At 35.0% G+C, this 27787-nt stretch overlaps 1 protein-coding gene across 7 annotated transcripts in view; it reads left to right on the top strand.

The window, feature by feature from the left end:
• DPH6 (diphthamine biosynthesis 6) overlaps nucleotides 1–27787 on the top strand; it is a 228043-nt gene that overhangs the window by 118324 nt on the left and 81932 nt on the right. For all 7 annotated transcript variants that reach the window (XR_005601936.1, XR_005601937.1, XR_005601935.1 and 4 more), the window contains one exon: nucleotides 18326–18568. Coding sequence is in view for 3 of the 7 variants with exons in the window: in XM_039552116.1 (XP_039408050.1) it covers nucleotides 18326–18568 (243 nt within the window). In the remaining 4 variants the exon portion in view is untranslated. The remainder of the gene's footprint in view (nucleotides 1–18325; nucleotides 18569–27787) is intronic.

The following is a 27787-nucleotide window of genomic DNA, read 5'->3' as shown; positions in this document are numbered from 1 at the left end:
GATCTAACTGGGCAAGGTGGGATGGGAAAGGTTGAAAGATCTTGGGATGCTCACTGAAAATCATCTGAATATCTGTTTCAAATACAAGGCTTCCTTTCTAGACCCGGGCGAGTTGTTTAATTGTACTAGGCTTTTTTTCTGCAAATTACTATGTTACTTTGTTTCCCTCATTGTTAATTTTTCTTTCTGTGGAGTCTCAGAACTCTAGAAAAATGGCCATTTGTATGCATGGAGATTGATTAAAACCATAATTAATTCTTCAGGACCACAGTTGTATCAAGTTTTAGAGTTGATTGTGAGACACTGTAAATTCCATAGCATACTTAGTTTTGTGCAAGAAAGCAGACTAGTCCTGTTGAGATCTAATATATGCATTTTATGCACCTACAGGTAATTATCTTTAGGTTCATTCATATTTTTCCAGTTAGGACAGGCAAACCCGGCGCTTCTATGATATAAAGAAACCCTCTTAGCTTGTAGAGGAGAAAGAGCTCCTCTTCAATGTCTTAGCAACCCAAGGTCAAACAGAGCTGATACAGATGATCAATATCACTTTGAGATCTCTAACATGCCAGACTTCTTCAACAGTCTAATTTCATGGCAGTAAAAGTCATGAATATATATATGAAGAAATATATGAAGAAAGAAATTGTAATGACATTCTTGCTTTAGAAAAATGGGGAATTAAAAGCCCTAAATTGTTAAGATTTTTCTCTGATTGAGGGTTGACCTCAGAACAATTCCTATCAAGGTCAAATGCCCATAAGCAAGGTTGGCAGTGTTGTATATCCACCATCACAAGAGGCTTCTGTTTACTTCTCTGCATACATGCCAGTTCCCTGCCTCTGTGGAAAGGCCATTGTGATAATAATAATTGACCAGGATGGGATTCCTGAGAAGGCTGGGATGAGTGCAGTAAATAATATATTTGCACTAAGGGCAGCTGTATTACTGAATAATGGTTGATTTACTTTTTGTCATGTTGGGGTCAAATGGCTTGCAAATGTTGCAAGTGTTCTGTGACACACACTCAGATGAGACACACTTGATTTTATTTCCTGCTGGTTTAACTTTGTTAAAATTTTATTAGTCATGCTAAATGGGACATTGACAAATGTTATCAATGTATATAAATTCTGGAGTTTCTAGATTGATCTCAGCCCTTGGACAAAGACCACATAAGGTTAAAAAGGGAGAATTATAAGAGATGTTTATTTGGTACTGGGTCCTCTAGAGACAGTCACAGCAGTCTTCTGCTAGTGGGATGGAAAGGCTTTGAGTATTCCTTAAATGAGTGGCTTACTAAACATTTGCCAAACATTTTCTTTCTAGGCCCTTCCCTCATGTGAAAGAATCTGTCAGATCTTATTCTGTAGTTGAGGAATAGCCTTAAGAATCTAAGTCAACTCTGCCTGTGGCTCACACTGTGCAAAGTTCCAGCTTTCTTTGTAACAGTAACAAGTCTGCAAGGTTGTTTTTTTCCTAAATTCTAAAAAGGTAGCAATAAATTTGAATTATATACATTAAGTGTAAATTTAGGTGAAGATTGGAAGATGGTGAGTTTTCAGTGGTTACAAAATGTCCTTTCTCCCAACTTTATCCGTTTAAATGCCTGATAAATTAAGAAAAAATAATCCCTGGGCTGAAATATGTTGTTCACTTACTTCCCATAATTGCTGAGTAAATTTCAGAAAAAATTAAAAATCACTTTACCTATACAGTGAGTTGCAGAGTCTTCAGAAGAAAAGTGTTACAGATCCAGGTAATGTAAATCAGAGGTAGCTGCAGGTAGAGACTTCAAATTTGCCTTTTTGTAACTCGTCTCAGGAAAAATCCCTTATATATTAAGAAGATTATAATTGGAAAACAATTGGAAAGCAATATCAAGAAAGTATAAGGATTTAAAAAAAAAAAATTCTTCTAACATTAAATTTAAGGAATAAAACTTTGCAAAAGTCTGTTAATTTGATTGTTTTACTGTGTTTGTCCTAACTCTAAATGTCCTGCTAATAAATTTGTCTTCCTAAATATAAATGTACATTTATAATGCAAATGCCTTTGTATTTCACTTATCACCCAATCTACCTGAAGTTTCCATATGTATCCTGAATTTTTGGTATTTCCTCATCAGTGCTTAAGTTTTCAACTCTGATATGTTAATATTATGTATATATGAGTGTTTACTTGTCTCTCTATGTGGTAATACTAAAACTGAAGTTGAAATCATCGATAAATTAGCTTCCTGGTTATGCTACTCCTAGTTTCTCAGTAATTAGACTAATATTAGAACTATGTTTTTAATACAAGGCATATTCTAGCTTTGTGGAATTGCTTCTTTATTCCTCCTGCTCTCTCCTTGGCACCTGTATGTGAAAAGGAAGTATAAGCCAATGTTAATATTGTTGTAGTTTCACATCCAAAATAAGGACTGGTATTGCACAACTGCTCAGGAACTTGGAACACCTTATGCCTTTAATATGGTCTTCTTTTCAATCAAACTGCGTGAACCATTTAATATAAATTTTTATTTACTCTTTTTAACAGCTGTGATAGTGATTCAGTGTGTCTTCTGTGTGAGTGGAAAGAGGACTGTAATGTAAGCTAGAATATTTTTGTTAGGCATTTCATCCACTGAAATTTTCTAAAATAAATTCTTTATTTGTTACAATAATTTTTTACTTGTTCATTTCATTTTTTTCTGTAAAAAATAACAATGCAGACAGGTTTATGTTAAGCTGCTTGTTCTGTTATGAACTTGGAATGAGATTATTTGCTTGAACCCCTCTAACTCTGCAGTACAGTATAATAAAAGTCCTGATCTAGCCATTAATCACGCAGCAACTGACAGTAATGCATTCAGCAAAAACACTGGTTACACATTTCTTATACTCACCATCCTCATACAAAACAAGTGGTCTAGTGCAGTTTATACTTGTTTGACTTAAGCCTTTTTGTCCTATAAAATGTCCATAATGTTTTGTGAGCTTTCTACAGACAGCGAAGTTTGAGAAGACTGCCTTCCAATTAAAAGATAATGATCATGAGTTCTGTAATAATCAAGTTTTGTGTCCAAATTAGTTTTCTAGTCTCATTCTGATCTTCAAGAAAGCACCATTTCCCACATGGATGAGACTTGATCTGCATAATAGAAAGTTTTATTCTTCCCAAGAACAGGAGGTTTTATCCCACCTAAAAAAGGTGTGCTGGCCGCAGGCTATTTAGGGTCACAAAGATTTCAGCTAATATAATGAAAATTTCATTGAAAATGTTTATTTGAGTAAATTAGAATGTCACTATTTCAAATGTAAATTTTGAAGCACTGCAGACAAACTGTAGCTTCTTAGAATTAATCAAGTGTCTTTTTGAAACATGAACATACATTACACCATTTCTGTTACAGAAATATTTATATGTGCATGTATTTTAGCTGTGTATATGTATATATTTTATGATCAAAGTTTATAAATCTTGGAGCATGAATTACTGAATTTGCTGTAGCTGTGTATTACTATTAGCTAGCAGTAATAAATGACCAACTCCTTCAAACGTGGCTGGGTTTATAGATGCTACATCCTTTGAGTAATGAGCTGTTCTTTACCTTGACACTTTTCATGTCTTAAATGTTTTTAATCACATACTGCTTATATTACATTGATTATATGAAAGAATGTTGAAGCTTTAATGATCCTTGTTTTGTCAGTGTATGAACTTAGCAGTACCAATCATATGATGTTATTCAGTATGACAGTTACTCAGCTTATACTTCAGGGAAAATATCAAAGCCAATATCTAGTTTGTAGTATAAGTAATCTTTCATGATTACCAGTTAGGGTGATTTGGGACTGCCATCACCCCAGTGGCTCCTATATTCAGTTTTTCTGAAGATTTTTTATTTCCATTTGTTAGTCTTTCTACTCTTCAATTGCTAGAACAATAAATGTGAATATTTTTTGCTTCTCAGTCTTACAAATAATAAAATCCAAAATATAGCAGCTCACCTAGATAGCAAAGAAATTGTCCTCTGATACTGTTTATCTGAAAGGAAATGCAGGAGAAGATTGCCATGACTGCAGATTTATTGGACATTTATATCATATCTGTATGGTTATGCTGGTGTGTAGTGCTTGGCTCTTTCTTGCAATAACTTTAAAGCCAGGGAAGTGACTGTTGGATTGACAGGGTGAAAGTAGTAGTAATAAAAGAGGGGAAAAGAAGACAACGTGCATTTACAGTTGATATGTTTAAAACTTATACTACCTCCAGGTCATATAGATTTAGAGGGAACATGACTGACCTGACAGTTCCAGAATTTTTGATCAATTACTGCTTAGCTTTCAGTGGAACACTTTCAGACCCACATGACTTAATCCTCATTGACGACACTTCTGTTAAGCTTTATTTCTCTGATTCTCAAAGTGACTGAGATATTACTATTTCTATATAAACAGTGATAAATATGCCAATAGCACTTCAAGAGCAAATAAAAACAAATTTCTTCTTTCATATCTTCCTTATATGGTTAGGGCTTACAAATTGATATTCATGCACGCAGTCATTAATGACAACATTTGAAGGCTTCTCTGTTAGTTTAGATAGAACTGTATTTTTCAACAAGCAGAAGTGCAAGATATTAAGTGTTGCAGGATCGGATAATAACCAGAAAAATTAAGAATGTTTGCCTATGCCTTTTGTTGGGAATTCTTTGTGTCATTTTCCTACTATTATCAGCCCTTGGTCATTTCTGCTAGATAAATATGTGCAGAAATACGGAAGCGCCACAAGCACTTCTGCTCTCAACTCCTATGTTTTGTGACTTTGCTCAGAGTATGTCTGACTAACCATTTGGCTAAAATGGCAGCACTATCACAGCCATTTCAGCTACTATCACTGTCAATCCCAATGAAACTGAATGGGTGTAATTATGAGATATTTTTAGGAAACATACTTTCCTATGGAAAAGGACCTCTGAGGGCAGTAAATTCTAGGACATAGGAAAGGATGTGCAAGAACAGTACTTTCCATTTTAAATTACATGTTTCAATGTCTAATTAGAAAGTTTCAGTGGTTTCGCTGCTGTCATCTGCTTTGTGTCATAGCAAGGAAAAAGTACATATTTTCATTCACTTTGCTTTTTTTACAGATTTACTCTGTATTTTAATGATATTTACGCTTCACAGAACTAAAGCAAGAAAAATTTTACATCACCTTGTGTGCCTCATATATCGTGGACCAGTTATCCATCTAGAGTTATAAACAATGGTTGCAAACTAGGTTGCAAACAAATTTTGCCTAAGGCATGAACCATAAATTAATGTAATAATCGTCCCCGTAAGAGACAACTTTTTTCCACTGCTCTTTTAAAATAAAAAAGAAAGTAGGTCAGAGAAATTTAGGATATTTTAGAGTACGTACAGTATTGTATTGTTTGCCAGCACCTAATTTACAATTACAGAGCTGCATGAATATTGAAATGATTCAGCTTCCCATTATAAATGTATGTGGCAGTTTGGTTGTTGATCAGTTTATGAAGTTAATGCAAATGAAACTGTCTTCCTGTCAGCATTTGAAATATATAATGCAGTCATGTTGTATATTCAGGGACAGGCCATTGACAGTCAATTAACAAGTTTGATTGGTATGTCAACTCATTCTTTTGAATTGTTAATAGTATGTTAATAGCATTCATTTCTTTGTGCAGTCCCATTTGCAGCTTCACAGTTACAGCTATTTTTTATGATTCTGAGTAACCTAAAATAGTGCCTTAATAATAGATTATTAAACACCTGTCTGGTGTAGCTTAGGGAGGTTTTTCTAGACTGGGAGTTTGCAGTGGATCCCTTTGATATTCAAATCAACAAATGATAGCCTTTTTATTCAAAACGTAAGTTCTTTTGATGGTTAGCTTGTTAAGAAATATTCAGCTCCAGTCTGACCTGATCTGGTTTCCCATGGAAAAGATCTGATGCTGTTTGAAGGTTCATAAATGGAATGCCAATGACAATTTGTTGTTGACGTTTTGCTGCCTCAGCCTTCAGATGCTGCTGGTTGATGTGCCGCTTTAGCTTCACCAAATAATGCTTGCAGGTAAATGATCTTCTGATTGATCAGATAGTTTCAAAGCAAAGAGTTCTCTTCTGTGGTCTGTAGTCATGGTTTTTAGGCTTGGAGGGGTACTTTAAAAGATGCATCAAAGTTGACAGATGAATCTCGAGGCAAGGAATTATGGGAGACAGCAGAATTATGGGAATATTTTTTAGAGAATAACATATTAGCAAGAGTTTTGAAGACCTTCAAAGGTCTATCAAAGCAGCTCCCTATAGCAGATTTATTCCTCCTTTAAAAAAAAATTAAAATTGGTACACTGGTTAACTCTCAATTTCCTGTGTTCGAAAGGTGTTGAGCTGATTTATTGTTCTCTGATGATGTTTTAAAGGGCATATTTCACTATTATCTTGTTCTGCATACAGGGCTTAGTCCTGCAAGGTGCAATATATGCTTTTACTGAAGTCTGCATAAAATCAAAGCATTACATCACCTTACAAGGCCAGGGTATACAGCGAAAAACATTCCTTTACATAAACATCCATGACACCCTGAGTTAGCAATAAAATCAAGAAATAAAAATACCAGTTGGAATAACTATTTTTCTCCACCTTTCTTCATATTACAGGCATTATTCTTTTATACCCTTCTCCATTCCCCATTAGTGCCCTTCCCAATTGTAGCACAGCTATTTTTCTGAAGAATCAGATTAGCTATTAGAAGTTCAAAACGTACATCACAGAAACAGTTCATTTCTCTTTGGTTTGAACATTTAATTATTTGCTATCAGCATGTGATAGGTTTTCTGCAAAAACATGTAATTGTTTTTTGTTGGAGAGCTATATGAGTTAACTCACTGAGATCTGAATGTCAGAAACCCTGAGGTTTGGAGTCAAATGCTGTGAGCGGTTACACTGCCAAACATGAACTCTGGAATCACACTGAAAGATGCTGTGTGCTAGCTATACCTCACTGGACTTCGTAACAAATAATTCATGCTAATTGAACATAGGCCAGACTTTTTTTCACAACAGAACCCAGTCTTGTCACAAAACCCTAAAACATGACCTAAAACTGGTAGATGAACGGTCAAGTCGTGCAACTTCAATCTTTATGTCATATAAATAGAATGCAAAATTTATATGACACAATTTCCATCACTGAAGATTTTGGCCTTTTTGCATACTTTTTGAATACTGTGCACTGTTTAGCTGAATATTAGAAGCTCATTCTGTTGGGCTGAACAAGCAAAATATTAGACATTTGCATTGTCATCCAAGGTTATGTTTTCAGTAACATACCTATAATTTCTCTTGACTCAAAAAGCAATATTAGATATTTAAACTGTTCTCAGCATGATTTGTAGACTTTGATAGAGCCTCTGTTTTTGAAGAGATACTCTACTGGTTATTTGTAAAATTCAAATTAACAGTTAAAAGATTTTCTGATAATAATGCCATCAATATTGTTTCTAATTCATCATTTCTGTGCTTAAGTTTTAACTATTATACATCCAAGAGAACTTCTTGATCCCATCTCGTGTTCACATTAGGCTTGTATAAGCATTTTTATTTTCTTTTTAAAAATGTGGTAAAAATTCCGTCCCCAACATGATTTCTATTTTGTCATCTTGTGTCTTTCGAAGTAGCCTAAATATTTCACAAAAACTGTTCATACAGAGTTATCTGTCTGAATGTTCTGTAGTATAAGGCTTATCTTAAGTATCTTTTATAGTGTTAAATGTTTGTCATTTCAAAAACTGTAAGGTAACAATGACCATCTCATAGCAGTTTAGAATGCTTGTAATTTTTGTATAATGTTAGACTATGAAGATAGAAATCCTAATCAGATATGTATCAGTTTTGATATAGTGTTCATTGTAAAGCTTTTGCACATCATAACTAATACTTTTCATCGTAGAGCAGGATCATGCCATCCTGTATTATCCAAGATCATGAATTTATTTAAACAAATTAGAACAGTTCCAGTAGAAGATATTAAGAGATGTGCTTCCTGGAGTGCCCATTTTCACAACAGCACTGTCATTATCAGGAAAAAAGGAAAATACTAAAAAGAAAATACTAAAGAAGGGATTTGAACCTGGGTCTCGGCAATATTGCAGCTGATTAACCTAATTGCTGGATTATTCTTTGCTGGAGTCTGCCCCTCCGTTCCTCTTATTTAGCCCTTTTTAGTTTCAAAACTTGGCTTTCTATCCATTTTTGTATCAGAGGGCTTGACTCTCCAATTAGTTTTTGCTAGCAAAATAACTACTTTGTTAATAATGCAAACAAAAGGGCTAAGCACATAGTAAATTTGCAGGCACTGATTCTTGAAATTGCTTTGTGATATAAGATGGATGGAAACATGATTACGGCTTGAATGGCACAACGTGAGATACGTATTTTATTGGTAATTTTTTACTTACTAATACACTGTCAATATATTGCAATTTCCAGTTCTCAACTTTTATCCTTTTAAACCACTTAGAAAATTCCATGAAAATGAGTACTAAAAGGAACAAGTTGAAGATACACAAAACCAAAAACTACCCCAGAAAAAAAATTAGAAAATGTATAATGCGAGATAGTAACTCCGTACCCAGATGAATATGTATTACTGTATAGAATATAATTTAATACAGTTATAATCTAATTATGAAACAGAATTAAACAGAAAAAAAATTTGTTACAGAAATTCAATTTTTAAATGCAAGTTACCACTTAGTCAAAAGGAAAGTTCTTGTTTTGAAGTGCTGCCGATCTAAGTGAAAGCTCCATAGAAAACTCTGCCTCATTGCATGGTTAGGAATTTAATGATACTTTATATAAGGATGTTGTCCACACTGCAATTCTGATAAAAGGTCAGTATTTAAGCATACAATAGATAAAAAGTTGTGAAAATGGATGAGCATATTTAGTGTATTTCTGAGATTGTTGTTGTGTTTCACTGATTTCCATTAGTTTTATTTTTTTTTGTTAGGAATCTTTATATTTTAGGATAGTTAATAGCATGCATTAACAAAGGCATTCCTTTCCTCATGCATTTTGTTTCTTGGATTGCACTTCATAAACATTGTAATTCAGATTACATGAGAATGTACAATACATCATCACTGTGGAATTACAAGTTCTTTAAATTTATAGATCAGGTCATATCTTACTGCTCAGAGCACAGAATTCTTGCTGTACTGCTGGATTTAGCAGGATTTTGCAGCTGATACCATGGAGTCCCTAACACCCAAACTCATTTCTTTGTCAATTTTTGTTTAATTGATGATGCGGAAAAGGTAATACGACATTAGTTTGGCCAACAATATTAAGTATATATGTGGATCTTTGTTGAAAGGTTCAGTTTCTGTAAGTATAATCAGAACTTGACTTACAAATTTGCATTGGAAGATGTATCCCTAGAGAAAGATATTCTGCTATTTAAGGAAGTATTATCACTGAAATACGAATAAATAAGTAGAGGATTGTGATAAATACTGTATGTCATGTAGGTTATATATTATATGCTTTACTATTGTGTGTATTGTACAGGTACATCTAGCTGCACAAACAAATCTCCTTTCATTTCCACTCGGAAATGGTGGATATACTTATTATAAATTGGACTTCTGCACTAAATAATCTTTGTCATACATTACAAACATACATTACAAACATGTCATACATTACAAACATACATACGAGCTGTTTTAATGTTGATTATTGCTTAGGTAGTCATAGATGTAAGTAAAATGCATGTGAGACTAGGTATACATAGAGAATGGGTAAAAGCAAAAAAAAAAAACCAAACCAAAACCACACTCTGTGGCTAGAATGAGAACTATTACTTTTAGCTTACTGTAGTTACAGTTAACTTGTTTTTGGTTATCTGGTGCTTGGTTTTATGCAACTGCTTCTTTCCCATCTCCCAGTCATCACAAACCACCTTAAAGTAGCCAGTGACAATCATGAACAGCGTATTTCGCATAAGAATATTAAGCCAAGTGAAGGCTGGGAACAAAATCTTTTCTGTAAGAATAGAATGTCACGGTGTTAATGTGTTTCATACACTGTGAATTACTGTCGTGTGATGAACAGCTTTCACTTTTCAGTACAGAGTATTTTCTCTGCCTAGCTGTCCCTCTTCTGTTTATAATCACATTAAACTTTTGACAGTTGGCATGAATAAGGATTGTAGACAGGTAGGAAAGGGAAAAAAACCAACACACTCTTTATAGGATTTTATGACTGCAGTCTTGATTCTCCTTGGATGCTGAATTCCACAACAGATCAGCAGCCGTAAGCAGCAGCACCCTTATTGTTAATAGAAACTTAAATCTAGAAATTTCTACTGTGCTTTCTTGGACTGCTTTATCACTGCAGTGATAGTTGAACTGGTGATTTAGTTTGCTGTAAGTGGACATTGTCAGCAGAAGCTTCAATTAATGTGGGAAGGTTATTGCAAGATTCCTTTCTAAGTATGCATGCTTAAGGATAAAAGTAGAAGAGACAAAGTCTGTAATACAAACACGTATCACATCACTTGATCTTTTGTCTTTTCTTCCTTTAGATAGTGTGTGTATGGATACAGTTACCTTATAACCTGTCTCCTTTATGTGCTATTCAGTTCCCTAGAACTGTTAAGAGTAGAGAAAAATGTAGAAATTGAGGAGGGAGGATTGTCTTGTGAACATGCCAGCTATATCTTTCTCTGGTGATACTTTTTAAAGCTATTGTTATGAAAACAAATTTAGGATTAAATAGTAAAACCACAAGTGAACTGTGTGGGAACCCCAAATAAATACTTAGGTAACCTCATGTAAGTTGTAGACAATTTCCACTTTGCAGAAGAGAGTAAAAACAGGGGGGTTTTAAGTTTTACATCTTTACCCTGGCAGATTAAGATGCTTATCATAATTTGAATGCTGCTATGCTGAGCCATAAACTGGAAAACAGTGTTAGTGATCAAATCTAAAAACTTCTGGTAAAAAGGACTTCATTAGCTCTGGAGAATCATCTGAAGCTTTGATATCACCTTTCTTTTACAGACTTCCTTTTGAAATATGGAAACCATATCATACTTTTTTGTCAAGGTTATGATACCAGTTTGGGGATTTTTAACAAATTTTAGTCTTTGATTAGACCAATATCAGAACAGAGACTGCATCTTCTTTTGTCCTATACTGAATGTGTGTCTAGTAAAAAGCAGTTATGTTTTAATATAAACTGTTCAGCAGTTCTTCAGTCAAGTTTTCTCCCTTGTTCTGAATATCTGTATTTCAAAATATTTTTGCCATATGTTCTGGCATGAGTTTTCATTTTTCCTAAGCTGTCTTGTTTTCTTATTTGCTGCCTTTATTTCAAACCTATCTGAGTCCATTTTTATTATTTCTACTGGTGCACATTCCAATTTAGTATCCTCTGTGGGTTTCATTATCATGCTGTTAATCCCTTCTTCCAGTGACTTAATGAAGATGTTAAACAAAATCAAGCCTAATACCAATCCCTGCGGCACCCCACTTCAGTTACATTGGCATTTTCATTACTCTCTCCTTACAGACTATCAGCTAGTTAACAGCATTTATAATTAGGAGAGTTAAAAAATAATTTCCAGATATGCCTTATCAGATATTTTAAGAATCCATATGAATTATAACTATTATCCTCTATTATCTCTGCATATAATTCACTAAAAAACATAATCACCTGCAGTGGATATAATGTGCATTTTCTAAAAATGTGGTATCCATTGCTCAAGAGTTCATGTCTATGTGGAGTCCTTTCCCCTCACTTTACACTGTTGGATACTAGTCTTTCCTGCCTTGTTTGTCTGGACCCTGACAAGGCCTTTAGTTTTTCTAGTAAATACCAATTTAAGTGTATCATTCCCCATCCCAACCCCAATTGTTAGGAACAGACTCATCTGAGTACATTTTTAAAAAATTTGTTTTGTTTGGCTTCTTTATTTGAAGTGATATGAATAATAAATGAGGAAGTGTTAATCAGTCTGGAGGTTTTACTCCATTTTTTAGATAAGGTATGTTCATAAAGCTGAGTGTTCTGCAATTTTTCACAGTTGGCAGATTTGCTAATGTGGTTGTGTGAGAACTTGTGATTTTTTTCAAAAGCTTGAGAGGAATGGTAGGCTTTGTAAAAGGTGGCAGATTAATAGTCATGAAGACTAGAATTCCACTGTCCCAAGGAAGAAATGCATCAAAGATTAATACTCTTGTTAGCTTGCTCATTTTAAAGTAGGAAGACTGCTCTTTTTATATTTAGGAAAAAGCACCCTTCTAAATGTGGAGAACAGTTTATCATCTATGGCATTAAGTCTTTGAGCTGTCTTCTGTAATTTTCCATGAAGGAAAAATATATACCATGGGCACTAGTACAGCACATGGGCCAAAATATGCGTATTGAGTAAAGAATATTTTTACCTCAATTTTGTTCATTTCCTCTCTCTCTAGTGGAGATTCCAAGTTGACTAAAACAAGAGTCATGGAGAAGATTTCAGACTAGCTGTCTATCATGTCCACATGGATGTATTAGATGGCAAGGCTTTTTCACCCACCTTTATTGGAATCTTTCTAGATGTTTATAACTGCAGGTTCTGACTTTAAAAGCTGCATTTATTTTTGATTTATGTCTAATACTCCCTTGGAATACGAATGACAGTTTTTGAGGTGGGTTTTCTTGGTGAAAATTTCAGTTTTTCAGTCTTTGTCTTCTGTAAATCAGAAGTGTGTGGGTTTTATTTCTGTCAGTTGTAGAGCAGAATAAAATAGATTTGACATTGATCAAGATTTAAAAACAACCAACACATTTCCAAAAGTATGTATGCAAATATTACAATTTTCTGTGATAGGTTAGAACAGTTTTTAAAAGATTATTTTCAAGCTAAGACTTTGATCTCACCTTCTCTTAAGTTTTTGACCTGATCGTCCCTCTCAGGTCTGTGCATTTAGCATTTTGTTAAACTTCAAGGTACTACAGACCTTCAGGAATGTATTAGATTAGATTGCCTGCTGTAAATCCAGCACTGTCAAAAAGCTCATTTTGAGTTACTCGATTTTTAGAGGATTGCAGAGGTGTTTACAATTGGGAAGTATAGAGTATGTTTAGGAGATATTCATTATGTTGGTTTAGTATTCATAACAGTATTGTGGCTGCTTCAGATGCACTGTTGAGTTTAAAGAACTGCCAGGTTTTGTGCTGCTCAGTGTTTGTGTACTGTGTGACATGATACTTCTCTTTGGTATCATTTAAATTAGGAAATGCACAAAAGTTTTAGGTGTGTTGCTAGTGTTATGACACTGTGTTCAATGTCAAATATGACTGTGTGGGATGATGTATCTTAATTTTCCTGAACTGCAGAGGAAAAAAAAATACAACCTAGGTTGGTATCCATGAAATTGCGGTACTATTTCACTTCTTGTTAAAAAAAATGTTCTATGAATTTTCAACCCACAAATATTTAAGTTCAAAGAGAAAAATTTAAAACACACATTGATAAAATAAACCTTAATAGTGAAGAGCAATACAAAATGATGAGTGTTTTGTAGTCTTGTAACTTAGGAGATCAGATACATATTGAAACATCTATCCCAAAATAAGAACTAGCAAAATGGAGTCACAGCATCTGAAAACTAAATTATAAAACCCTAAAAACTGTGGAAATATTACAGGTAGTTCAATAAAATAGCCATAGTATTCTGTTGATTAATTTGTATTGATTAATTATACTTTCTTGACCTAACTAGGAAAAAGATTATTTTATTCAAAGGGAAGTTCTGAAGTTTTGAGTATGATGTGAAAACATTTGACTAAGCTATATGTGGAGTCTTAGTAATGTCGGGTTTTTTTGGTCAAAGGTAAGAATAACGTTTTTGGTCAAAGGTAACAATAATAATATTATTAATAATAATAATTTAGGAATATATCCTTCATCTTTTAGCTACTGACAACTGCACATTTTTTCTCAGAAGAAAACCTGTATCAAACTGAACTATGTGTTATGAACTCATTCCTGGAATTTGTAGACTACAGTTTTGTAACAGTTCAAGAAAAAACATGTGAATTATATTAAAAGTTGGGTGTATTTGAATCATGTTAGATACAATTTGTTTTCATAGTGTGAACTCAAAGCTTTTCAATTACTGTTGTCTAAACAATGCCTTTAAAACTTTATTCATATAGTCAGTTGAATGAAAGATTTCACATTGCAAAAAGCAATTTTGCCATCATTATCTAAAATAAGAGGGCCCTAGGAAGAAAGGATTATCATATATTGAATAAAAAGTTCACCACCTTGCAGCTTTAATCCCGTTAGAAAAGATTATTTCTATCTAACTTAATCAGCCAGAGGTCTTTATTGCCTCAAGTATTAATTGATTTAGGTCTTCATTAAGGTCAGAGGTACCCGTGGCTGACCAGAGGCAGCCTATTAGTGTGTTGTCAGTTCTGCTTATTTACATTGACTGAGCCTAATGCTGGGCTGTGTCACTGTTAGGTCAGGGGGTCACTGAACCTTTCGTGCATCCTGACCTGTTAAAGGGCAGCAGTCACTCAGACACCAAACTGCATTCATAACAAAGATTTGGCTGATTGCATATTGACTCCGTCTTTCCAAGAAACATGTGTTTGTGGTGCAACTATTAGCATTTGCCAAAGTGTCTGTGGGTGAATGTTTGAGATCCCTCTGTTAGAAGTTTCCAGCAATTTTTATATTGTCAGTTAATCACTAGCAAGTCTTAATAATACCAGCAGGAACAGTTTCATAAACTTTCTGTGTTGCTCTTGGCCTTTAATTGAAAAAGAAACAAGTCAGTGCATATCTATAGGTATCCTATTGCTTCTGTTTCTTTCTAGGCAACAACAATTGCAGCTTTTCTAATTAGCAGCTTAAGTTAGACCTTATGTTAAGTCTGGTTTTGTCATTGTTTCTTTTCCTGATACATACATATACATATATATATACATATATATGTGTGTATGGGAGATATGTTGTGTTTTTGGTAACTTAGAATACTTTTAAAAACTTTTTCATGGGATAGGACAGTTTGAAGTGGCACCGAGTCAGTTCTTCTCGCTGTTCCGTTCCATGATACCATAGATGCTTTCCTTCTGTTTTCCTAATAAGTGAAAGCACCTTAGAAAAACAAAAGCTGCTATACAGTCTTGCACTGGTATAAGCTGTGCCCTAGGTCTGAATTATACTTACCCCTGCAAGACAGCTACACTGTGAAAACTAGTAATTCTCGAATAATCTCTTAGCTTTCTACCCATGAGAGCATGCATTGCATCCTCTGAGGTGCTGATTGTCCACTGAACTCCCCTGATTATTTACAGTTGTGCCAACTGAGCAAAACAGCTGCTAAACTATTATGTTAACTTTTAAGGACTCACCTTCCATTTAACTTGCAATGATACAAATGAAAATAAAAAGGGAAGAAATGTGGAATCACATGAGGCCCCATTTATAACCTGCTTACTGCCATGAAACTATATTGAAAATAAATTTGTACAAGTGAGCATCTCAGCAGTATGAAGCTTGAGTTTTCTGGGTTTTCTTTGGTTCAAGTCTTTATTGAAATTTTAGCACTGGAAATATGTGTATGGTCTGCAGTGAAAATCAAATCACCAGTGAGACATCCACTATATACATACGGGTCCTTTAGGGATCAATATAGATCTTTTGTATTACAGTTTTGTTTCTATGCTGAGCTGTGTAACGCAAGTCCTCTAGGCTCGATACACTGTGAATCTATACCCTCAAAGATCTTCTGTTATCCTCCTAAATGCTCCAAAAGATAAACTGTTGCAAGGTTCTAGCAGGGTTTTGCAGAACACTTTCACAACACAAGTACTGACACCATACATTGTGACAGCTCCTCTTGTAAGATTTCAGTACTGTGAACAAGATAGTATGATGACTTCCCTGTTTTAAATGCCTTTTACTCTGCTAAAAATTTTCTGTATAATGCTTCAAATATTCCAGAGACAACGTCTTGAAATCTGCTAAAACAGTGTTTGTACTGGTTTGCTGCTTTGTCCTTGCTGATTATTTATGCTTGCTTTTTATGACCGAGTCACTGGGAAAGAGAAAAGAGACGCCCCTCCTCCTTCCCTTATTCTAAATTATGTCCCCCTGAAATACAGTTGCTGCAAATCTGTGGCCATTTTTTTATGCTTTTCCCCTCTTTTCCCCTTGCATCCACCCTTCCATAACATGGTGGCTTGTTGGGAACACTGTTTTTCTATTAATTGCATCTTAAGATACAAACAAGTATGTTAGGAACAGAGGGATTTTTTCAATTGATTTTTTTAAAAACTCTGCAAAATTCCCACTGAATCTTAGCCAAAAGTGGTGCCAATTTTGCTCAAATCCTTCAGAGATTTTTTTATGACCTTGCTTTTGACCAGTGGGGTTAATTGTATCAGAACTGTCCAGAATACTTTAAGAAAGTGCTATCTTGGTCTGTATTTCAAAACACTGACAGATACTTTATCGTTAATTAGTATTCATATTATGTCTCAAACAATCTGTTCAAGAATAGGGGAAGTGAACTGGTTGAACAGCTCTTCTGTCTACCTAATAATTAACATGGGTGATGCATGGAAAACCAGCAGCTCAACAGGGGAAAAAAAGGAAGAAAACCATCAGTGTGATTTTTTTCTGTAGAAGTATAAACTACCTGCATTGGAGTTTTTGACTAATGCATGGATTTCACTTTGCAGAGGTGAAAATGAATGGTTTGCTTTAAAAACAAACCTGTGCCCCTCTGAATCATATCTTTCTGAATTTGTTTCTCATCTTGTCAGTATGCCACTTGGTAGCTGGCTGGACTCCCTTCTTTAGTGGCACATATTTTAAAATAGCGCTGTAAAAAAAAAAAAAGACCATTTGTTCCTATAAACCAAAATATTGCTTTCATATATTTTTTCCAAATTCAGGATTATATATAGCATTATCAAACAATATTTCAGGTATTTTAAACCATTTAAATAGTTGATGTGTGTCAGTTGATATATTGTTTCCTCTCTGCCTCCTCCCCCTCTTCAGCTGCTAATCATAGAACTTGTATGCCAAATTGTGTAAGATACTCTTCCAATAGTTACATGTGTGAGTCTTTTGTGAGACACAGACAGTTATGAGGACAGATTTGGAGTTGCATATGGGTCTGTCACATGGTTTGATTGCCATGTCTTCTAGGACACAGATTTCTTTTCTAATTATTCTTAATTCTGAGGAGTTTTTACAGTTTATACAGTAAGTTCTGCAAAATTCTTCTGAAAGATTTCTTTCACAGTCCATTTTCTCTGTCTTTACTCCTAGCAAAATTCTTCCTGTGCTGACTTCAAAGCTGCTTACGCCCACCTTACTTCCCACTTCTATACTTAGTTTTCTTTTGATAGTGAATAAAATTTACTGTTTCACTGATTAGGAAATGCACAGACGTTCTAGAGAAGTGCAGCATAAGATGATGAAAAGTTTTCATATTTACATTAAGATTTTATAAAAAAGTCTTTGAGATGTCTGAATAATAAGGATAAATGTTTCCTTTGCTTGCTGCTGTTAAAAAAAGTAGGTCTTCAGAGTGTTGCCAGGAAGATTTTGGAAAATAAGCCCAAAGTAACTGCATTGCAGTAGTAAATCTGGCCACCCATTTAATTCCATTTTCAAAAGGTGACCCATCTCTTTGTTCAAGTAGAATTCTTTAGCATTTTATTTTCAGACTGCAATTTGCTTTTACCTTCTGGTGGAATATCATCCCGTTTTGTTCATACACAGTCATTTAGGTGTTCTGCAAGTACATTTTTTACAGTATTTTTAAATTAGTTTACTAAAGATGTTACAGATACATACTGATACTTTCTTATATGGTTTTATATAAAACAAAGCTCAAGACATAGAAGATTAAAAAATAGCATTGAACCAAAGATAATGTGCATCATCACTCATAAGAAAAGAAAACAAGAACATATTTAACCATGTTGGGGCATCAGTGTGATCCAGCAGCTGTAACAGTCCAGAACATCAGATTGTTGTTTTGAGCTGACACATACATCCATGCATTAACTGTTGGGTTACAGTTTATTGTAGTGCTGTGTTTCTGTGTTGTAGTTAAATCCCTATAAAAAATTATCCTTAGACTGGCATGTTTGCTCCATTTGTGACAAATGATGGCAAAGAACAGTACTACTGAAGGAAACTAGCTGGAGGAGAGAAAGGTGCTTCCCTTGTCTTCTGTAAACTCCCAGAATCTTATTTACTTGGTTTGATTCTCTCCTAGGTTGGCGATATTCTCTACTGTGCTGGACAGATTGCTCTGGTACCTTGCACAATGCAGCTTGTTAGCGGTGGCATACACAGAGAGGCTGGAGTTTCCCTCCGTCATGTTGAGCGAGTTCTTCAAGCTATGAGCCAGAAGACTGCACTCCACCACGTCATCACAGCCAGCTGCTACGTAACTGACAGCAAGAGCATTCCTATTGCTCGCTCCATGTGGCAGAAGAAATTAAGGGAATGCAAAAAGGTAGCTGCCATATCAATTTTCTTCTTTCTGCGTTGTGTTTTTTTCTCTCTAAGTCTTGCAGTAATATCAGAATTTTCTTAGTACATTTCAGAGGGGTTCAAGTAAATGTTTGATTGAGCTGTTATATTCTGGCTCGTAAATGGTTGTGCACAACTGAGAAAGAAAATTGCTTAATAGAAAGTTATATTCACCACTAACTTTGTCTTAATTCCCCAAAGCGTTGTGTTAAAGAACTCTCAAAGAACAGTCAATTTCTCTATCAAAATGTGAACAATACCTCATTTGAATTACTTCTGTCCATATATTTTTGCATAATGAGAAATGGGTATTTTACTTCAACTTTTTGTGAGTTGTTCTGTTGAGGATCTTTTCCCCACTTTCTTACAAATAATACTGTTATGATAACTGAGTTTAGCAATCTACTGCTCATTATTGTTTTATATTCAGCTGGACTTCTAAGACCAGCTGGACTTCTAAGACCATATCTGGACATGCCTGTCTATTGATTAACACTAACAGCATAATAATTTGCACAATGATTTATAATGATGCCACAATAATTTCTAATTTGTATGTGCCCCTTTTCTTAAATAGCCATGGAACACCCAGACAGCCTTAAAAGGTAGCGGATGCAAATCTTGTAAATAAAACATAACTTCTCCCCAAATGCGTAAAAACCAAATGCATAATTGCTGTATAATTTAATATAGCCTAATTATGTTTTCTTGGGGCTTAGAAGCATAGAATATGTTAATATTTTCACAGAAGAAGGAAAAAACACCTGAAACTTTCCTTCTAGTTGCCTTTGCTTCCAGGCTCTGCACCAGGCAAGTGTCTTTCTGAGTAAAGATGTAGATTTTGCTTACATGCTTACACATCTCAACTTGATTTACTAATAAAAAACACTCTAAAATAGTTTTTATTACTTCTTCAAGACCAGATTCAGATCCAGTATTGAATCTAAATTCAGTTCAGTTTTTGAAATTAAATTCCGATTTTTGTTCCGTGACCAACTGGTAACATACCACTAACCCTATCTGCTTTCTGATTTGCAATATATAACATTGGAAGACAGATTGGTGGTATTTGCCAGTTCTTTGAAATTTATCCTTTTTCCATATACAGTCTTTTAGGTCTTCCATAGTTATTATGCATACCAGCTACTCTTTATTTCTTCCACTTACTAAGATGACTAGGCAGTACTGGCTTTTTTTTTTTCTTTTTTTTAGCTACCTGAAAAATATTGATTAAGTTGCTTATGTTTGAGCTATCACTAATATCTATTCCATGTCACTTCTTTATTGGTCAAGCCATAGCTTAAAAAATGGATTGTTGCCTGCACGTACTCCTGTGAAGTGATAGCTGCCTGACAGTTTTCAGAAATCTTTAAGAAAAACATCCTGCAATCAGGCATCAGGCAATCCTGTAGGATGTTCATCAGTCTTATGCTGTGCTTATCAGATCATAATTCAGTAATGACAGTATCAGAAAGTGAAAAAAATATTAGATAAAGTAATGTGTGCCACAACACCGTCTAAAAATGCTTTGGATAAAACCTAAATATAAATGGGAGTGAGATGTAATCAGCAGCTGCATATTCCTGTTTCTATCATTTTGTCAACAGGAGGATCAGACAGAGGAATTCAATTTCTCCTCAGGATATGCATATTTTTTGATTAGTAGGGGTTTATCTACAAAGTAAAACAGAGAAAAATACTTATCAAATACTTCTGTTACAAGGAACTAGAGGAGGGAATTACCCTGCCCTGAAAATACAATTGTCCTGTTAATGAAAATAGAGATTTTGTGTTGAAAACGATAAATTGTACAACAGTTGTACTTCTGGTTCAGTATCATTGAAAACAGGTAATGTAGCTTCTACTTTGGAACAGCCTTCCAGCTTCTGTAAGACACTGCCTTTCTCTGTGGAAGACAGAATATGGTAGCCTTACTCTGAAGGCATGTTTCTCACCTGTGTGGTTTTGTTGATGTTTTGTATCCCAGTGCTACTACAGACAGTTCTGTTGAATACCATGACATGAAATAATGGTCTGTTTTTGCCAAGTAAACTAAGTCAGCCAGGCCAAAAGTATTTTATTATTCTTTAACTTTATTTTAAGCAGTGGCCAAAGGCCTGAACCAGTAGCAACCTATAGATTATTTAATAAGAACAAATGGTTTCTCAGTTGAAATTGTTCTCCTTCTGTCATCCATCAAAAAAGGAGTTTGTTTGTGCAAATAAAACAGTTCAGCTCAGAACTCATTTTTTTAAGCTATACATCATAAAGCATAGAATTAATTATGTTTTAAAAATGGGATTTAGACTCTGTATTTCTATTTGTTGAATATTCTGTATTTAATAGCAAAGCGATGGTATATTAAGATAATTTTATTTAAAATGGTGACTAAATCATATGCATCAGAACTGCCAAAGGTGTTTTTCTTTAGAGCATGAGAAATTTAGCATTCTGTCATGTGGTGATACCTGGTAAATATCTTCTACATAAGTAATACTGTTCAGCAACTTCCCTTGAATCCTTCTACATGTTTGATGGCAGTAGTCAGTAAAGCACAAAAGGGATTATATAAATTGTTTAGGACACCAATATATTGGACCTAACAGCACATAATATAAAGAGAAGTATGAGAATTGTTCTCTGGATATGTTTGTATAGCACAAAAGGTTTACTTCTAAGAGCTGGATGTGGACATGCAGTTGCTCAAAGCTTCGTTTGAGATAAGGCCACAGGGTCAGACACACTTAGCTGGACTTTAGAAGACTTCTTGTAATATTGCCAGTGACAACTGTCTTTTAGGAACTTCTTGAGTTACAAAGAGAAAGATCAATTATATTTAAATTTAAATATTTTTAAAAATCTAGATAAATTATAAAAGTATATTTCAGAAGAATCTATTTTTTTCAGAGGCAATATTTCATATACTATTAACTAGAGAAGTGGTTCTAGTGAGCATCGAGGATGGGAGGGGATTGTAAGAGAGGGAGCAAACAGTAACAGTAAGCAGGCTGGACCCCCTAGCAACTTCTAACTTGTTTCAGTCACTCAGCCTCTGGTCCCTTCCTTATTCAAGCATCATTCCTTCCCCACACAACTCCTTTCTACTCCTGTCATCCTGATTTCCCTCACTCCTTATGGCAGCCCGGTATCTGCGCTCCCAGCACCATTCCTGCAGCCTCAACCCTACAGTATAACCCCCTGAGCTTCCCTGAGCTCCAGTTACCCACAGTCATCAAGGGTTGTGTCCTTAGAGCTGGAATGCAGGCCCTGTTCCTCTCTCCTCTTCCTTCATATGTCCCTTTGAGTTGCAGCATCACTGGAAAAGCCATTTGGGGTGACAGAGGAAACAGAAATCTGGTGAAGGGATGTAAGGTTGTAGTAGAAAGAAAAAAAAAATAGTGGGGAGGGAAGGATAAGAAAGTAGCCCCACCAAGGGTTCACTCAAAAGAACAACACTTAACTCACTGGGCTAAGGATCTTTGGATCAACATTTTGAATGTCCACAAGAGAGATTACCTTTGTTAAAACTAAAAGGTATTGTAAAAACTGAGATCTAGAGTGAAGGAGCTGAAGTTAGCATTTAATTCTGTAGGCAGATAAAACTGCATTTTTGTTGCTGGAGAAATTAAAATGTAGATAAGGGAAACAGTGGTTAAAATAAAAAAACAAAAACAAAAACAACAAACCAGAAAAACAGGGGCTGCAAAAATAGCATAAAGACAATTATGCAAATGAATAATCAAACCCAAAACCTAGGAGTTGCAGACTTACTGGAATTAGCAAATACAAGTGCTAGCCATCATCAGCTTTCTTCCACCCTATTTTTAAGTTACATTCCTTCCACGGTTTCTTTGTGATTGCCAGGCATACTTAGTGATATTTGGATACTCTGGAGGGGATGAGTTTAGGGACCTTCTCTAGCATACCTAGTAGCAGTTGTGTGCTAGAACAATTTCTGTCTAATCCAGTAGTTAGCATTTAGGGGGTTTTTGGGCTTTGTGTCTTCTTGGGGCTTTTTTTAAGTAGCCAAAAAAAAAAAGAAATAAGCTTATAGCATTGGTAAAACTTTCTGGAAGAAGAACTGACAGTTTTCCAATTAAGTCTCATCTTGTGTTTTTCTTTACTTCACATCTTTTAATGACAGTGTCATGTAATATGATGATTTTATAAGCGGTTTTGCTAACTCATTCAGCAGAGTAATCAATAGAAAAAAATAAGCCAGATGGGTTGTAGTCCATTTGTATTGGGTGGGACAGATGGCATTATTGATAGATGGAAATATTCCAAATAATTATTGTATAATGATATAACAGTGACTGTGCCTGCAAAATTTTATTAATTTACTTTGTGAATGTATTTTATTCAGTAGGGCTTGAGTTGTACCATTTAGACAGTACTCCCACTATATTTAGTTGGGACCTGAGTCTACACCCTAACTTCTCCTTCCCCTGCCCATGGGTTTTCCATGCAGAGACATCCCTGTAGTATTTTGTTAGACTATTTCAAGTGGTGGATTGTACTTCTGTCTGTACAGCAGACTCCTCTAGGCTGAGATGGGCAAGATCATGGTTACATTTTTTTTCTACCTCTGAATGCTTGTTTTTTGCTTTCTTTTGTTATCCTTGCCGATACAAAGAAGAAATGTGGTGTGCTGTCTCAAGATTTCAGGCATTCCAGCTTGCTTAACTGCTGTGGTTTTTTTTTTTACATCTTGCTAATCCCTAGCAAGACTTGGTATAGCTAGATCAATAAAATACCTAAATCCTGATAAACTGTGGAAAAACTACTCATTGAGACTGTTGCTATTCAATTGTATATGCCATGGAAAAGTACTGTGAATTAATTCTTTCTGTGAGATAAGAGCATGTTAACTTCCTCGCAGAAAAATTTTGAGGCCATTTGCTGCTTTTGAAATACATTTGTTTATAAAAATGTGTGAATGCTAAAAATTAGTTTCAGTTATTTTGGTTGGATGAAATATATACAAACTTGGAGGCAGATTTTCCAGAACTCTCTGAAATGTTATCTCTTACTTCTTTGTTATAAAAAGAAAAAATTATAAGGAAATACTTCAGTGTATTCAGTACACAATGTTTTATCAACAGAAACTTTAGAATTGGTTGTGTTTGTAAGTGAACCCAAAACATCGGTGAAGGGAGATTTTGAGACAGTGAAAACAATATATTTTGTTAAGATAAGAAGACAGAGTTGCATAGAAAGATAATATTTAATGCAATATCAAGATATATTAATTGCACAAAGGTCATTATATCTTTTTTTCAGCAAGTCATTTTACGCATAGTATTTTTTTTTAATTCTGATATTATAGGTCAGTTCCCCTCTGAGTTATTGTAATAAGCAGCTGCCAATGTATTTTTCATCCTCATTAATGAAAAATCTACTTGGTGAAATACTTCCTGTGACAAAAAAAATATATCTTATGACTTTTATAACGCAGGTTGCATTTGGACATTAGTTGGCTGGTACTCTCCCACCAAAAAATTTCTGAGCAAATATAGTGCAAACTTTAAAAGTTCTCCAGCCCATCTTCTTCTGACAGAAGCTTTCTTTTTTATTATGGTAAGAATTCAGCATGCGTGGCTGTGATCCCATGATTGTTTCAAATCCAGCAAAGAGTGCTGCAGTTGACTTTCATTCTGTCAGGAATGCCAGTCAGGTTGTTGACAATGTGTGTCTTAATAGTGTGTAATGCAGAAGTGATGGAAAAAAGATTCACAGTGTTTTATCTGATATATATTGTGAATGGGCTCCACACTTATTTCAGCACTTGGGTAACTTGATGCCAAATTTAAAAATCTAAATTTAAACTTTTTGGACCAGATTTACGAACTGTTCAGATGTCAAAAGATGTAAGTGTGCCCGAACTTGGATTTTTTTAAAGATACCTAAGAGCAGTCATCTAGGGCACTGGGCCCCTTCCAGGGAGCCCCTGCATCGTACCTTCTTCGACACTCCTTTAAATACCATTGGTGCTTTCATGTATCTCTCCACTTTGCCTTACAAATAATGTACAGGTCCCAAGTTATAAACAAGTTAAATCTTGAACAAGAATCTGTCTAGCTACATGCAGTTGTTTCCTGGAGTAATTAGTGTGTTTTCGTGGCAGTCATTTAGAATGGCATCATGCATCTGTAACAGCAGTCTGTGCATTGTTCAGACATTCCTGTGCTATTTGAAGTATACAGACTGTCATGAATTTAAATAAAATTCATGCATTCTCTAACACTTTATCCTAAAAACAACAGAAGTAGCTTATGCTCAAATAGTGGAACTTGAAGATCATTCTTGCTGCAAAGGATTGGATAAAGTTTTAAGATCCTCTTTTACCTATTGAGAAAATGACTATAAAACTTAAAATGAAATATTAAAAAACCTCCCCAGATTTCTGTGAGAAGATACGTATTTTTTCACCATCCTGAACAGATGTTTCTAAGCCAGTAATATTCAGGTACACTTTTTTGCCTAATTTTTTATATGTATTGGTTAATATCTTTATTTAATACATTGTTAAATTTCCAAAAAGTGTTATAAATTCTGTGTCCTATAGAAAATAGTATAGGTAATGTTAATTTAATTGGTCTTCTTTTACCAGTTTCTTGAACAAAATAGTCAAAATATGAGTAATAGAAGTAAACAAGTATTATAAAGGTAAAAATGACAGATAAGAACACTGCTACATTTACATTGCAGTAAAATCTAATGTAGGTTAATTAATATGATTTGTAATATTACCAGAAGAAAACCATTTTTGTAAACCATTGCTGCCCGCCAGTACCTATGCCTATCAAAATTTCAATAGGAAGAATATGCATGGTTCTGTTTCCCTTTTTTGTCCCATCAGGTTCATAACATTTTTTTTGTTACTAGATGCTATTCGAATGGTCCACAGTTTGATATATTAACCCAGGCTTCTTTTATGGCCCATATTCAGAACACAGAGTACATTAAATCGCTCAGTGCTAGTGGGTCTTTCATCTTGTGCCTAGGGTATTTCATTTCCCCTGTGTTCAGATTAGGCAAAGCTTTTCTATTCATTTGAAGCAACTGTAATGAGAATATTTAACACAGGTCAAATGCAGAGAGTGGAAATCAAGAGGTCCTTAGAAATAGTCTGCCATTTGACACTGGGCAACAATGGGAGGTGAAAGGTTTGCCACTTGAACTTTTTCTTAAAAGAAGATTATGATATTCTATTTGTAACATTAGTGGAGCCTTAATGACTTTTAAAAAGGAGTATAGTCAACTAAAAGAACATGACTTTAACTGAAGCAATTTTTAGAAATTGAATATATGTGTATAAAAATCATATGATTGCATAATAGTCTAAAGAGTATGCATGAATTCAACTTGTAGAATATAAACAAAAAATATGAACAATAGAAAATAAGAAATGAGAGCATTTCTTCTGTGATTGTTTGTGCAGATATCTACAGATACAATCAAACCCTCAGCTGGTATAGTCAGCATAGCTCTGTGATTTCCATGGACTGATTTACACTGGCTTATTTGCCATTTACAGGTAATATATCCATGTGTTTGAATGTTGTTTTCCAGGTAGACAGAGTGAAGAAATGCATGTCAAGTTATTCAGTGTGGTAAACAGCCTGGTTCATCCAGGCTGACTGATTTTCCCCTGCAGCAGTTCCCTTATAAGACTGGTTTTGAGTGATTCTTCATCTCCTTTGCTGAAAACATTAGTTCTGTTTTGAGCCTGTCATTTTTGTGCTAAGCAGGAGTGCATATATGCATCCACTGTTTGCTTAGGCCAGAACCTCTGGTCAAAAGTCTAATGTGTGATGACTGTGAAAGCCATTGCAGTTTCATCCCTGAAGCAAGTACCTGTTGTCACTGATTCGTTATAGAGGGGAAAAATGCCATTTTGGTTGAAAAGTGATCAAGGTCCTACTTTCAGGAAACTTCCCTATTAAACTGTAGTCCAAATTACACATAGGGAACTTTAAATTCCCACAATGAAGGATAGAATTTCAGGATTTCATCACCTTCAAAATTTCTTTGTTCTCCTTTGGATGAGGTAATCCTGTTGATCAGGACTGAAAGAAGAGCCATATTACCACCTCAACCTACATAGAAAGTCTTATTAACAACTAGTCCTTTCTAAAACTGTAGCAAGTTAATCTCTTTCAGGCCACAAACATCCGTTCCAAGTTACTGCTTCTGACAAGCAGTTTGATATTCAATACTAAATAGCTATTCTAGATCTTGGTCTTCTCCAGGGAGGATATTTTAGTTTGTCTCTTCAATGTAAACTCTGTAAAAATCAGAAAACTCAGATCTCAGAAACTAATTAAACTTATATACTGAAAGTCCTTCCCTGTGGCCAATATCCTCTTTGTTGTGATTATGCAGGACTTGGAAGAGCATTCCTGTTGCAGGAAGGAAACTTGCTATTGAATAGTGTACAGGGTCTTCCTGGGTCTTCATAAGAGCCTCTAAGATGCTGTGTTTTGGATTTGTGGCTAACATGCTAATCTTGAACATTTTCAAGGCTTTCAAGGCTTTTTCCCAGTCAGCACCCCAGTGAATAGACTGGGTGTGGGCAAGAGGCAGTCAAGGGGATATCCCATACTGTATGATACCATGCTCAGCCATAAAAACTGGAGAACTTGGTCTTTCAAGGTGGCTATTCCCCAGAGGCTGGCTGGGCATCAGTCTGCTGGTGGAAGGAGGTGAAGGATTGCCTTTGCATTGCTAGTTTCATCATCTCCACCTGCTGTGCTTACCTCAGCCCAAGAGTTCTCTCATGTTTGCTCTTCAAAATGTCTTTCCCATCCTGCTGGGGCTGGAGGGCATGCAAGTGGCTCTGTGGAGAAGAAGCTGCCTGGGGCTCAACACCTCAAGTAGATTCAGCAAATTACCACTGAAGACAAACTCCACAATTAACTAGGAAAATTCATACCTGTCCTTCTCCTTTGTCAAGTTTCAGTCAAAATTAGAGCTCAAATTATCATCTTTTCCTTTTGAAACTGTGCAAGGATCTTGTCTCTATTCAGATACATTAATGATCTTCTACCATCAAAAAATCAAAAGGAAGGAGAAAAAAAGAAATTGACTTGGGAAAACATCTTCATTCTTCCAGTGAACTACTTCTTATTTTATAACTACTTTATTTTATAACTACTATTTTATTGTATGATCCAAGGGATCCTACTAAATTTCAGTA

This window comes from Corvus cornix, chromosome 5, assembly GCF_000738735.6.
Source record: "Corvus cornix cornix isolate S_Up_H32 chromosome 5, ASM73873v5, whole genome shotgun sequence".
NCBI classification, from domain to species: Eukaryota; Metazoa; Chordata; class Aves; order Passeriformes; family Corvidae; genus Corvus; species Corvus cornix.
The sequence above is the reverse complement of the archived record's forward strand: the minus strand, read 5'-3'. Positions and strand labels throughout refer to the sequence as shown.